General features: G+C 26.9%; 1 protein-coding gene across 1 annotated transcript in view; it reads right to left on the bottom strand.

Annotated features, from left to right (window-relative positions):
- Positions 1 to 14673, bottom strand: part of LOC100208721 (Bardet-Biedl syndrome 1 protein homolog) — a 74560-nt gene that overhangs the window by 55271 nt on the left and 4616 nt on the right. Inside the window, exons 4-5 of the mRNA XM_065804631.1 lie at positions 2608 to 2665; positions 807 to 896 (exon numbers count right to left, since the gene is read on the bottom strand). Coding sequence (XP_065660703.1) covers positions 807 to 896; positions 2608 to 2665 — 148 coding nt within the window. The remainder of the gene's footprint in view (positions 1 to 806; positions 897 to 2607; positions 2666 to 14673) is intronic.

The raw sequence follows: 14673 nt of genomic DNA, 5'->3' as shown, positions 1-14673 counted from the left end.
ATCACCATCATATTTTACAATTAACAAACATCAAATTATTATATACACCTATTAAATATTGAATAGTATAACAAGCCAAAAGTTTGATATTTAACTTGTTTGTTGTTACTTTTTGCTTAGGATTAGACTTGTTTTAAAACACATATGCAAGAGTGACAAACATATGCAAGAGTAAACAAACACCACAAATGCGAGAGTAAACAAACACTACAAAAAAATTGCGTTCATATTTTTGTAAGTTAATTTGGGCAACAACAAAAAATTTAATAAAATTTTTATTGTGATAAAGTAGTAGTAAGTTAAAACTCAAATTTAAAAAAAAAATCTTTTGGCACCCTTTATAAGTGTTTTATAAAATAACATTAAACTTTTGAAAAATAATGATTTATAAAGTGATATTTTTATTATTTTTTTAAAAATTAAATTTAACTATTATTTTAAATGTAATTGCAAGACAACAACCATTCAGTTGTAATTTAATAGTTTTTGTTTTTTTAATACAATTTTTTGTTTACTTTTGTTTTTAATAAAAATGATAATTTTGAAATTTTGATATAATTTTCATTCAATATTAAAGACCTTTTAAATGTTTATGCGGAAACAGCGGACCTGTCAAATATTCCTGTGGACTTGTCAAAGAGTGATGTGGAAACTGTGAAAATATTTTTTTAAACCAAATTTCTTGAACTTAGAGTTATTTCATTATAGACTACATCTATACGAAAGTCAGAAAGCATTTTTATTGTTGGTTTAAGCACTTTATAGTCACATATGAGTTTTTTTATAAAACACTCTTATTTACTTACCAGGAGTTCGTGGCTCAACTGAATCCATATAAAAAGAAACAACAGCTGTTGGAAGATCAGTAATTGAACTTTCAGAAAGAATTGCAGTACCTAAATAAAGTATTAGATTAGAACACTTTAAAACTTCAAATTTGTTTTATATATATTGTTTTATATTATTATATAAATATACCAAGCCTTCTCAGAATAGGTGTGCGATCGCAAGCCTTATATGACCACATACACAATATTTTGTTTTGACAACTTGGCTACGACACTATGGATATTTTGATATTTGCATGTTTTAAAAATTTTTGCTGGTAATGGTTGACCATTTATTAAAATTATACAAATTATTTAAATTTTGAAAAAGCGCTTAAAATAGTTTTCTTGTTTATGATACGCTACTTTTATTGCTAGCGGGTCGTTAAAGCGAAAAGAATTTTATTGCTAGCAGGTCGTTAAAGCGAAAAGAATTTTACTTGCGATATAATACGTTTCATGGTAAGTAGTTTGTTTGAACTTTAGTTTGTTTGAACCCTTAACTTATAGTCTCCATTTGCTAGCAGGTCGTTAAAGCGAAGAGTTTGAATGAGAAAAGAAGTTGAAGCATTTTTTTCTTTAAACTTTTTATTTTTCATTACTGGTTTTTATCTTTGTTTTAAAAACGTTCCAGTATATTTATTTTTTATCAATATAATTAAATAATTAAAAATTAAAAACTTAATAATAATTCATATCAATATAATTTAATAATTAAAAATTAATAATTTAATAATAATTTTATATTATTAATTCTGCTACTTATAATATATTCAAGTATAAATTAAATTTATCATTGTTAAAACTTTTATTTATTAATTATTGCATATTAATTGAATCCAGTAATTTTTCAGCTTTAACAACCCTGAACTCATTAATTCGCTTTGTTGACGAATGCACATAACGTACGTAACGTATACATAATGATGTAATCTATAATCACTAAGTTTTTTACTTCACTAATTTAAATTAACTTTATTTTACCAAAGGAAAAATCCTTTTTTCTTAAATGATTGAAGCTCTTATTTTATAACTATTTTAATATAAAAATTTTATATATTATTCTATTATCAATGTAATAATATATAATAAATTATGTATTTGACTATGAACAGTTTTTCTTTCATCTGCACTTAGTCAATTTGTTTTATTTTTCTCTAAATTTTTCTTTATTTTTGCGTAAGTTTTGCGAATAAATTGCAAATAAATGAATGAATGGTTAAAAGATAAATTAAAAATTAATTTATTTAAAAATTAATTTACTTATTTTAAACTATTCAATTCCAAAAAAAGCTAGTTGAGTTTTTTTTTTATAACAGGATTATTAAAAATATATATGTATATATTTATCGAAAATCTTGCTTTATGTAAATTTAATAATTTTTATAGTATTTCATTAAAGAAATTGTTTAATGTTTTAAAATTTAATTTTTTTAATTTGTTTCATAAAAGAAATTGTTTAATACTAATAAGACGAATGTTTAAAACAATTTAAAGTATTAAATATTCAGTTTAAATAGTATCTGCAAAGAAGAGTTAGTAGTATTATTAATAACTAATTAAAATTGGAGGTTTTTGAAATAATTTATAATGAGCAAGAGGATATAAAATGTGCGAAAGATTTATTTCATTATTAGTCGAAATTGTATCATCCTTATTTCATCAACCAAAACTCAATCTTAGATGATTTGTCATTTAGTAAAGTTTTTTTTTACTAAATGACAAATACAAAATCATATCATAACTTATTAATTTGAACATGATTATAAATAAAGTAAACCTTTGAAAATCCTCAACTTCATGCTGTAAGAACCAGTTCCCAAATCAGCAATAATTAACTAGAAGTAAAGAATAATTTACATTTAAAATAATAAAAATTACACAAACTAAAAAGAAGTTTTTATTGGTAGTTTATAGATTAATAACTTAGATACATTAACTGATAGTTGTACATTTATTGACTGATAAATATACATACATCAACTGATGGACATATATATACACTAATAGATTTATATACATTAATGGATGAGTGTACATACAACTACTAATGGGTGTACATTGAACTCTGTCATTTTCTCAAAAATTTTGTTAACAAAGCCCTCATTTGGGAACAGTTTATACTCTTTTATAGTGTCATAAACAAAACAGGTTCTAATACTACCTGTAATTTCTAAATTTGAATAAATGAGTATTTTTACAAATGTGATAAATTCAATGCTAGTAATTTATTTTACCTTTTAAAAACAGGGTTGGTACCCAAAAACCTAAACCCAAAAACCCACCTAAAAACCCAAGACTAAAATGCCACCAAAAACCCAACTTAATGGGTTTTTGGTTTTAAATTTTTTATTTTTTTTATACATAAATCAACTTCCATTAACACACAAGATTTGATGCTGCTCATCATTTGTTCTAAAAACAACAAAATATAAAGTTTAGTAAGTCATAATAGAGAATTTTATTTTACTTGGAGCAATAATATTCAAACTTAAACATTTAAAACAAAGTTCTAACAACTTAGTCATCATCAATTGTGCACCTTGATCTTAAATGTCTGTAAATTCGTACAAGCATTTCAGCTTTTTCACTTTCTAAACGATTCCTAATTTTGCTCCAAACAATCCCAAAAGATGAGAAAAATCTTTCAATGGATCCAGAACTAGCTGGATAAGTGTGCAACTGCCGTAAAAATTCTGCAAAATTTGCAGACAATTTGGAAGACTTAGATTACTTCATTTCTGTAATTCTCCACCAATTTGCTGCTGATGTTGTGCTTTTTACACTATCGTTGAATAAATATCTTGGGAAACAATTAGCATCTTTTAGTTTAAATACATAGTAGCCTGGCATAAATTTAGGTTAGACTTCATTCAACCATTCCTCGGCTTCTTCCTCTTGACTTCTATCCAATGTTCTTCCTAAGTAAATAAGTAAAGTTATAAGAATAGTAAACTTAAATAAAAACTTTACATCTGTTTTTATTTAAAATTGATTAGATGCAGTATTTTAATTTTTTTACAATTGTTTAGTTACCTTCATATTTTGGATCTGTTAAATTGCCAAGAAAATGACATGGAACAATTGCTTTCTTAGACCTCTTTAAAATATCATCTTTGTACAAATCCAATTTTTCATTATGTATGAGGCTTTGCCAAATCTCAACTGCCTCAGACAAAGTTGTATCGCCAGCCTGAAACTACAGTAAACACAATAATTTTGTTAATAATTGTGTAAATAAAGTTAATGATGGCATGGTGCCTAACATAAGTAGTTTTATTATACTTATTATAATTAAACTTAATACATCCAGTTACTAATTTTATTAACCTTATCTACTCCAACACCAACAATTTTTAGTTGTGCATATAAATTTATTGCTTCTCTCTGTATTGACAGATTGTCAACTGGGTTTCCTATCAAAGGATCAATGGATTCCGTATGCTCACCTCCAATGTCAACATCCAAAGAATGATTAGAAATAAATGTCTGTAAACAATCTAACTGGGAGTTCCAGAAAATAATTTTGTTAAAATAAAGCTAGGATCTCTTTTGCCATAATTATCATTAGGCTTATATCATTAACACAGCTGTTTTATTTCATAGTATTGTATTACATAATATGATCAATAAGTAAATAACAATCTAGAATTTAATACATACGTGTGGTTGGTTATGATTACAAAAATATTTATGAATTGCTATAATATGCTTTACTATAGACTTCAGAGAGACATCCTTTTCAACCAAATTTAAATAATGAGCAGAGCAACCATATGTTATCATTTTAGAAGCTTCAGCCTGCAAAAGTTTTCTCATTTTAGACATTTATTTTCATTGTCAGTGCATACTGCAAATACCTAAATAAAAAATGAAATACATATATGTGTGTGTGTATATATATGTATATATATATATATATATACACACACACACATATATATATATATATATATATATATATATATATATATATATATATATATATATATATATATATATATACATTAAATAAAACAGCTAAACATCTAACACTTACATCTTTATTGAATGTTTCTTTTGCAATTTTGATTGCATCCTAAGCAGTTTGAGTGCAATATTCTGCTGTTTTTGATTGGCTTCTAGTATCAATTGCAGAAATGAGATATGGCTTATTTCCATTATGGATGCTATGAGCAATTATAGGATCATTACTGAATGTACTCCAACCATCTTGAATTAGGGTAACAGCACAATCATCAGCAAGATCATTTTTTATTAAATTGATTACTTCTTCATTTATCTTTACTAAGAGTTCTGAAGATATCTGATTTCTATTTGGTGGCTCCTATCCATGTCTAAATTTTTTAAGCAGCTTGGTAAATTCAAGATTTTCTACTGCATTGAATGGTATTTGCTAAAAAGAAAAACCTTGCAACTTGTAAATCCAGTTCATCCTTCTGCTTGTTTGTTGTTGTAGTAACAAATTTAGAAATGGATGTTTGCCGTTGCATCGTCATTGCAGTTGACTGAATAATTGATAAGAAGAATCACTAAAAAAGCTTAAACAATCTTGCTCATTATCATCGGACAGGTTAGACTTACTTGATGCTGCAGATGTAGATGGCCTTGACTCTAAAACTGTTATATCACTTAATACTTGAGCGGAATTATTAGCGCTTTCTTAATTCTTGTATTTATCCAAATGGATCTTAACTCTCTCTATTTCTTTAACTATGCTCACTTTGCAATAATTACAAATTACTCTATTTGGTTGATCACTTAATATGGTCACTTCATTCCACTCACTAGCCTTATTTCTTCCCCCTGAATGATACTTTGGCATATTGAAGACTTATAATCGACTTATATTTTAAATTTAACAAAAAAGATAACTCTATTTAAAGATAGATTTATACTTTTAAAAAATGCAATCTGATTATTAATTAAGCTTTTGTATAAGAAAATATACCTGTAAAAAATGAAAAATAACTTTATTATATTATATTATAAACTATAAAAAAGTTATTAAGATATTTTTAAATTTGTTACTAAAGATTTATACCAAACTTTAACAAAAACCCAAAAACCCAGTTGGGTCATGTTTTTGCTCAAAAACCGAGGTTTTTTCCAACCCTGTTTAAAAATGTTGTTTAGAAATAATATACTGACATTAAAAATACAGAGGAAGATTAAAAGCAAGCAGAAAAAAAAACTGTTGGTTATGAATAACCATGTTTTGAATTTTGCCAAGACATGTTAAATTATTTTGACACTTTTATAGATGCTAATAATAAAATAATAAGAATACGACTAAACCACTTTCAACCAGTGTAGAAGAATGTTTGTTCTTAGACAATCAAGAAGGGCTGCAAAAGTGTTCAACGAATTAAAAAGAAAAAAAATTATAAAAAGAAAAAAAATTATAAAAAGAAAAATAAGAGCGAATCAATTTTGCTCAAATTGATATTCAAAATTCAACATCATTCCTTAATAATACCTTATTTCTGCTAACTTGCAATTTGCTTCTGCAATTTTCAAATGCCAGTATGTTATTCCTAGATGATATTGTTAGAAAGTAAAATAAATTACTAACATTTTATCATTTTGTACCAATAAACTTTTCCTAAAAAGAAAAAACTATAGATATTATTCGATCTAGTTTCTTTATGAAACAATATTAGAGTTAAAGCCAACCATAGCTTCTTGTTAACTTGTTAAACCAACACCAAACTTCTTGTTGCTGACAGAGTCCATATTAAAAGTAGGCAGGAAATATCTTGGAAACTAACAAATTTAGAAATTAAAGTAACAAAGTAAATTTTCCCTTAATGCTTATGCTCAGGCATTCTCTTGTTGGGTTACCGATGCACTCACGGAAAATCTAGGCTGAGGACAAAAGCTTCAAGCAAAATACTGATAAGAAGAAGACTCCAGAATATTGCAAATATGGTGGAAGAATACCAACTCAAAATAGATATTAGGCTTGTCGCTTCGGAGATTAACTTGGCCAATGCCCTTACTAGAGCGCCTAATAGTTGGTTAAAACTGGTTGATAAATCCTATGAAATGGCAGCAAGTGGCATTATTAGTACTTCGCTATCTTCCAAAGAAACCGAGCATGTTCATAGATCTACAGGACATCATGGCGTGAAGAAAACATTGCACTTTGCCCATAAAATTGACCCTACATTTTGTTGAGAAATGCATAGCCTGTCAATCAATTGATCCAAGTCTAATAAAATGGCTGAAAGGTGAAATAGAAGTAAAGAGAACATGGCACCGACTTGGAATTGATATTCCATATTTGTTAAATATATTTATAATGTTCAGAAAGATTTAAATTGTGTGCGAACAAAAGCTTGCACCACAAAGACACAAGGCACCTTCAAAAATCAAAAAATTTAAGGAAATAGGATTAGTGGACATACAACAACTGATTAGTAAAAAAGCAGTATCTACATATGACAGACATCAACAACATAAAAAAGAAAGGAAAAAAAATCTATTTTATATCTTTTTCTTTTTCTTTATTTAAACACAACTTATACAAAATTCTAAATTTTTCAAAATTCTACATTTACATAAAATATTTTAAAAAATAAACCAACCACAGTACAAACATCCATAGCAGTAATACATCTAAAGTATGGGGAAGCAGACAGGTAACATATGTGGTTTAGTAATTTGAGAAAATTAGTTGGAGATCAAACCTAACCATGCATATTATCTACTCATTTACTTATAAGCTTTTCATATGAAAAAGACCAATTTAGGAGTTATACTTTCTAAATATGCAGTTCTAAGTTTTTAAAACTTCCAATATAATTTATTTTAACAAACTGTATTTTTTCTTTGTTGAAACAAATTATGAGGTGGCATAACTTGTTTCAACAAAGTTGCCTACTAATTAAAACTATACCACTAATCCCAATCTTCTTTATTATCTTTATAAGAAAAGATTTTACAAATAATTGTAAATCTCTTCTATATAGCCTCTTTTGTAAATATTTTGCAATCTATTTTGCAATCATATTTCTTTTATAACTTTGTTTCTTTTTACTTAAAGTTATTCTACATTTATTTTATGAAAGTATAATGCAAAAAAACAAAACAAAAAAAAAAATACCAACAAAAAATGAATCTCTAATAACAAAAAATTATTATTATTTTGCTTTAAAGGAAAACAAAAGAAAAATCATAAACAAAGAGTGAACTAAATTTGTATGTATTTTGAGAAGTAATAAGTTATAATAATTTTATGATTTTTAGAATAATTATAAAATTAAAAGTATTTTTAATGGTGGCCTATAACTCAACCTAATTTTGAAATTTTGTAAATCTTCAATTATGACATTTTTGATTTTCAACCGACAATTTTTGATTTTTATATTTACACCAAATTAAAACAAGTGGTACTAATTTTCCAATCTACTAAATCACTGACCTACTTTATTTTTGACCTACTGAATTTTCAACCTACTGAATTATTCAACCTAGTGTATTTTCAATTTCATAACTTTGCCTTTCCGGTGTGTATTATGTATATTTTGCTGTTGATTTGAATACGAGCCAAATTTGATCAGCCCTGGCACAGTAATTAAAGCGCTGTCTTCAGAATCGAGAGGTATAAGTTTCAATGTATCCTAGGAAAACTTATTGATTGTTAATTTAAAAAAAGAAAAATTCGTAGTTAAAAAAAACAATGCTAAAAACACAGACCAGATAATCGGTTAAAAATTAATTTATCTCAAATCAGTTGAAAATGAAAATCTATAAAATAGGTTGAAAAATAAATCAGTTAAAAACTAAAATGTCATAAATCGGTTGAAAATAAAAAAGACTATATTGGTTGAAAACAATTTAGGCCTCAGTAGGTTATTTAAAAATTAGTTACCTTTTTAGTAAATGTTCTTTTTGTAGAACAATATAGTAGGTCAAGATTTTTGTAGGTCTAACTATCTGACATGTTTTTAATTTACTTTTATTTAAATAAAAAAACTATCTTCCGAAGGGCTACTGGAAATAATATTTTAATGCAGTTTAGTCGCCCGACCGGGCGACTTTATTTTTTTCTTCATTATTATTATCATTTCAATAATTCTATAAGCAAAATTTATGCGTCTAAATTTAAATTAAGCAAAATTTATGCATCCAAAATTAAAGAAGATGACTTTTATCTAACATAATAATGACCACCCTCTTCTGCGTATGTACCCATTATTTATTATTTAAATATTATCTTGTTGTAACATTCTAAAAGAAATGATAAAAACCAAGTGATGTAATTAAAAAAAATAATACATAAAAAGTTTGCTTTTATTTAACGTCTTTTTGCTACCAATCAAATTATGTTGCAAAAAATAAAAAACATTAATTTGAACAGGTATCGCTCGATTTTTTTTTCTCTCCTTATTATTCATAATGTAATCCTCATTTAATATAAAAAACAGTTGTGACAGTCAGAAAAAAAATATTTCATGTTTAAAAAAAAATCGAGTTTAGGAGAGATAGTCAAGACTTTACTGTATGAGAATTACAAAAAAAATGAATTTTGTTAAAAACTGGTGATGGACGACTGAACACATTGGCGGGCAACCGAGATTAGCTAAATTATTACTCTCAGTCGCCCGCCAGGCGACCGACCAAAATCCAAGTGTACACCACTGACTGGTCTCTAAATTGACTGCCAGGTTGAAATCCTCCCCACTTCTAATTTTTTTGCATTTACTCAATCAAATGCATTAGTAAACACAATTTAAGTTGTCAGAAAAATCTGAACTAAGTGCTAAGTATGCATACTTTCAAAATTAAAACTTATAAATTTTTTTTTGTAAGTCTTATTAAAGTCAGCCATTATGGTAGTCAAAATAGGCTATTTATGGCTGCCTTCCAGATACAACAATCACTTTCCAACATGGCGTCAAAATTCAAATTATGCACTTGTGCAGTTTGCTTGATAAATAAAGGTATCAGATCAAATTCTTTAACACCTATAACACTTTCAGTACATGAAAAAATTTAAGAATACATCTGGCCAAACTACGATTTTATCTTGAAGTCTGTCCTTCAAAAGTTTGTTTAAACTGCAGAAGAAACTTATTTAGTCTAAACAAAGGAGAGACTTCATATCTTTCCAGCTGGTTAGAGACTATATCAAAGGTAATTTAATAATAATAATAATATATAATAATAAATACATACATATATACATACATATATATATACATATATATATATATATATATATATATATATATATATATATATATATATATATATATATATATATATATATATATATATATATATATATATAAGGATCCGTCAAAAAAAATGATAGTCACAATTGAACATACCATGGTTTCTTTTATTGTGAATTTAGGTGTTAGTAAAACTCCTGGAAAATTTCAGACTCATAGGTACACTGCTAAGCCTTGCACTTTAGGATTGAAAGTCGCTTTTTTTTATAAAATAAGGGCCTGAAAAAAAGGTTCAAAAACTTTGGCAAAAATACCATGGTATTTTAAATCATGTATTTAGGTGTTAGTAGGACTCATGAAAAATTTCAGACTCACAGGGACACTGCTATACCCTCCACTTTGGACTTGTAGAAAACCCATGTACCAAAAACTAATTTTCCTCAAAACAGTTTTTTAATTATGACATACAAATTACTCAGCGTTAGTTAGCAGACATTTCTTATATCTTACATCAAACTAAGTTGTGTAAAATTAAAACATAAGCAATGTTATTATTATTTCTTTATTTTGATAATTCAATAAAACAAGTATTTTATTACGTTCAAAGTATCACATTTCTTCCAAATATATCTTCGGTAGTGAAAAGACTAAACCATTATGCTACTATTTAATATCTTTAAAACAAGATTTCATCTTTGTTATTTTGAATTTTTGTCTATGGCTTGCAACAGCTAAAAGATTTGCCTGCTTGTCACTTTCATGCCTAAAAGACCCTGAAAAATCCTGGGCAAGTTTAATTCCCCTTTCCGCACAACCATTAATCACATGTAGAGATCAGAAAGTCTTGATTTTAATATTTTTAAATTTTAATTTGGCTCTTTCATAAGATATCAATAAAAATAAATTATACTTTGATACCTTGATGTAAAGCTCATACATATGATGCCTGCAAGCTAACCATTCTATAGCTGTTCCCCTGCACTTCTCAAGTTGTGTACAAACACCATTTAACCATCCAGTGTTAGTGGCAGTTGTGTCAAATGATAGAAATTCAAGCATATCAAATAATTCCAATTCTCCAAAGATTTCTTGAATTGCTTTTGCTTGTGTGCTTGCTTTGTCAGCAGGAAAAATGCTAATAAGTTGAGCATCAGGAATGCCTGGACAGGTAATAATAACAGCTATTCTCTTAATTTTTTTTCTGCTTTGACCTGTACTTTCAGACATTATTTTCGAATCAAAATGTAAAGTCAGACATTTACTTTTAGCAAGATTTATAAACTCTTTTTTGATTTTTTGAGCATTTTTATTAATTTTTATTAACTCTGTGTCGTCAATACTACCTCCATTATTATTTATGATAGTAGCGAGTGTTGCTACTGCTGCAGTTGAAGAGATTCCAAATCTTGACAAAGTAATTCCTATGTCCTTCCCAATTCTTTTTGGAATAAGAAGAGGTATAAAATCAGAACCTCTACTTTTTTTTCCAAGAATAACAAAATCTTTATCTATTTCCTCAATTAGATTAGCATGTTCAAAATTGTTATCAGCATTAATACAGCTTATCTTTTCTAATCTCTCCTTTTTTTTTCTGGACCTCCTCTTTTCTCCTTCCTTCTTCTATTCTCTTTCTCTTTTGAAGTCTATTATATCTTGCTTTGAATTTAGTATCTTTGCAAGAAATTGTTTGCACTCTTGATCCTTTTTGATCTTGCAGAAAAACTAGATCTTCTTGTCATGCTTTTATATCCTTGCTGCTATCTTTCAGAATTTGCTCATCACAATCCTTACGAGCAATATCAAACAATTTATCTAACTTGTTTTTAAACTACTCCCTCTTTTTAATTGGTTTTGTACCAATATGATGCTTAGATTTTTCGAGTTTCTTTCTTTCAGCTTCTAAAGCCACTATTTTTGTGCTAAATAAATAATACTATATATCTAGATTTGTCCACTAACCTCTTTACATATATATAAGCTGCTTAATTGATATATCACTTTATATTCATAATAAAATTATTAATCAGATACCTAATTGCTTGATCTTGGATGAGGAAAGGAATCCCTGCTTTAAATCAGATTTTCTTCACTTGGTTAAGAACACAAAAATACTTTTCGTTTAGGCATCCAGTTTCTTTCGTGCAGCTTGCTTAAAATTTATCATCTAGGGATGATAAATTTCAAGCAAGCAAGATATAACAAGAACTCACATCACTGGATGAGACATTTGAATTTTGCTTGTGCTTCATGAGAAGCCTGTAATGGTAATACTTTAAAAAACTTCTATTAGTTGGAAGTTTAGTATTAGCTAACACCTCTGTTCTTCCTCCTACAAGAGGAAGAACAGAGGTGTTAGCTAATACTAAACTTTATTATATATATATATATATATATATATATATATATATATATATATATATATATATATATATATATATATATATAATAAAGTTTATATATATATATATATAAATATATATATATAAATATATATATATAAATATATATATATATATATAAATATATATATATATATAAATATCCATTATATATATATATATATATATATATATAAGGATGTCAGATTTTTCTGACAACTTAAATTGTGTTTACTAATGCATTTGATTGAGTAAATGCAAAAAAATTAGAAGTGGGGAGCATTTCAACCTGGCAGTCAATTTAGAGACCAGTCAGTGGTGTACACTTGGATTTTGGTCGGTCGCCTGGCGGGCAACTGAGAGTAATAATTTAGCTAATCTCGGTTGCCCGCCAATGTGTTCAGTCGTCCATCACCAGTTTTTAACAAAATTCAACATTTTTTTCTTTTCAACATTTTTTTAATACTTCAAGCTAAAAATAACAAATTCTAAAAAATGAAAAGCATACTAAATACAACCATCATCAGCAGAACACATAAGTTGCCGTTATATATAAAAAGCCGTTTTGAGGAAAATTAGTTTTTGATATGTGGGTTTTCTATAAGTCCAAAGTGGAGGGCTTAGCAGTGTCACCATTAGTCTGAAATTTTTCATGGGTCTTACTAACACCTAAATACAATAAAATACCAAATACCATGGTATTTTTGCAAAAGTTTTCAAACCTTTCTTTCCCCGGCGCCTTATTTAAAAAAAAAAAGAGACTTTCAATCCTAAAGTACAAGGCTTAGCAGTGTACCTATGAGTCTGAAATTTTCCAGGGATTTCACTAACATCTAAACTCACAATAAAAGAAACCATAGTATGTTCAATTATGACTTTTGTTTTTTTTGACGGACCCTAATATATATATATATATATATATATATATATATATATATATATATATTATATATATATATATATATATATATATATATATATATATATATATATATATATATATATATATATATATATATATATATATATATATGCAGACCTCAGTGGAAAAACCAGCATTGTCACATTTTTCTTATAATGAGAAAATCAATTTTTAAAGTTCAAAACGTTCTTTAAAATTTCATTTATACACTGCAATTTAGTTTTATATAAATATATTTAGAATAACTATAATTATATCAGATTATTTATTAAAAAATAAAAAATAAATATTTTTTCAATTTTTTTTCGGAAACTAAAGTTCATTATTAATAAATGGACATCACTTTTAGTGGCGTAAAAAAATTTACAACATTAAAAGGTGAAGATTTTTTTCTACAATTCTTAAGAAACTGACGCCAATCCTCAGGAATTTGAACATTAGCCTTTATGTTAACATTTGCCATGTCACGATTGCATTCCATATAGGAATGACCTCGTATAGGAGATGACACTTGAATACATTTAAAACATTTTTGAAAGTGAACCATCCAATGCAAAAAATGAAACACGGTGTAATTTTTGTTTTGTCCTGCACATCCATTGCAAAAAATAAATAAAATTCAAAAACTGTGTCAGAAAGATGATTAATAATAAAATAATAAAGCATAGAAAAAATATCAGCAGGTCCCTTTTTTCCTGTTACTTCATCATATGTATAAAGAAAAACTTCATCACTGGATAGGATGTGAATATTAAATTAAGAAAACTTAAGCTGTCTTTGGTAATACACACCGTTAGTTGATTTATTAGACAACGGTAAATTCTTCTGAAAATCAAAAGCAATAGCTTCAAACGTGTCTGAATATTTTGCTCGCTTTTATGCATCTGACTTTCTGTTTTAAAACACAGCAGCTTTTCTTGTGTCAAATTTTTTTTTATTATTAAGTTTGATCTTATATCTTCACCAACTGCATTTAAAAACTCTGCATTTAAAAACTCTGGTTCAGTGTGTTTTATATTAACAATGAACTCATCACAAACTAAACAAGTGCCTTTTCGTGGAAAGCCTAACCTAATGTTAAATTTATTGTTAAAAACTACTCTGTATGTTTCATATCCTACTTTAACAGTTGCGTAAATATGTTTGAATAGTTCAAACATTACGGAAAAACTTTCTGACAACTCCTAACTGGTTGTCAGAAAGTTTTTCCATACTTTGTTGACACAAAAAAAAAATTAAAATGCAAGACCGGAATTTTTTTTTTATTACTTGATAGACTGCCTGCCCCAACCAATGTAGCAACATTCCATGATTTACAGTAAAAAAATTAAAAATAAAAACATTTTATTAAAAAAATAAAAATA

The sequence above is a fragment of the Hydra vulgaris genome, chromosome 09 (genome assembly GCF_038396675.1).
Source record: "Hydra vulgaris chromosome 09, alternate assembly HydraT2T_AEP".
Classification (NCBI taxonomy): Eukaryota; Metazoa; Cnidaria; class Hydrozoa; order Anthoathecata; family Hydridae; genus Hydra; species Hydra vulgaris.
This window is presented reverse-complemented; position numbering and strand designations above follow the sequence as displayed.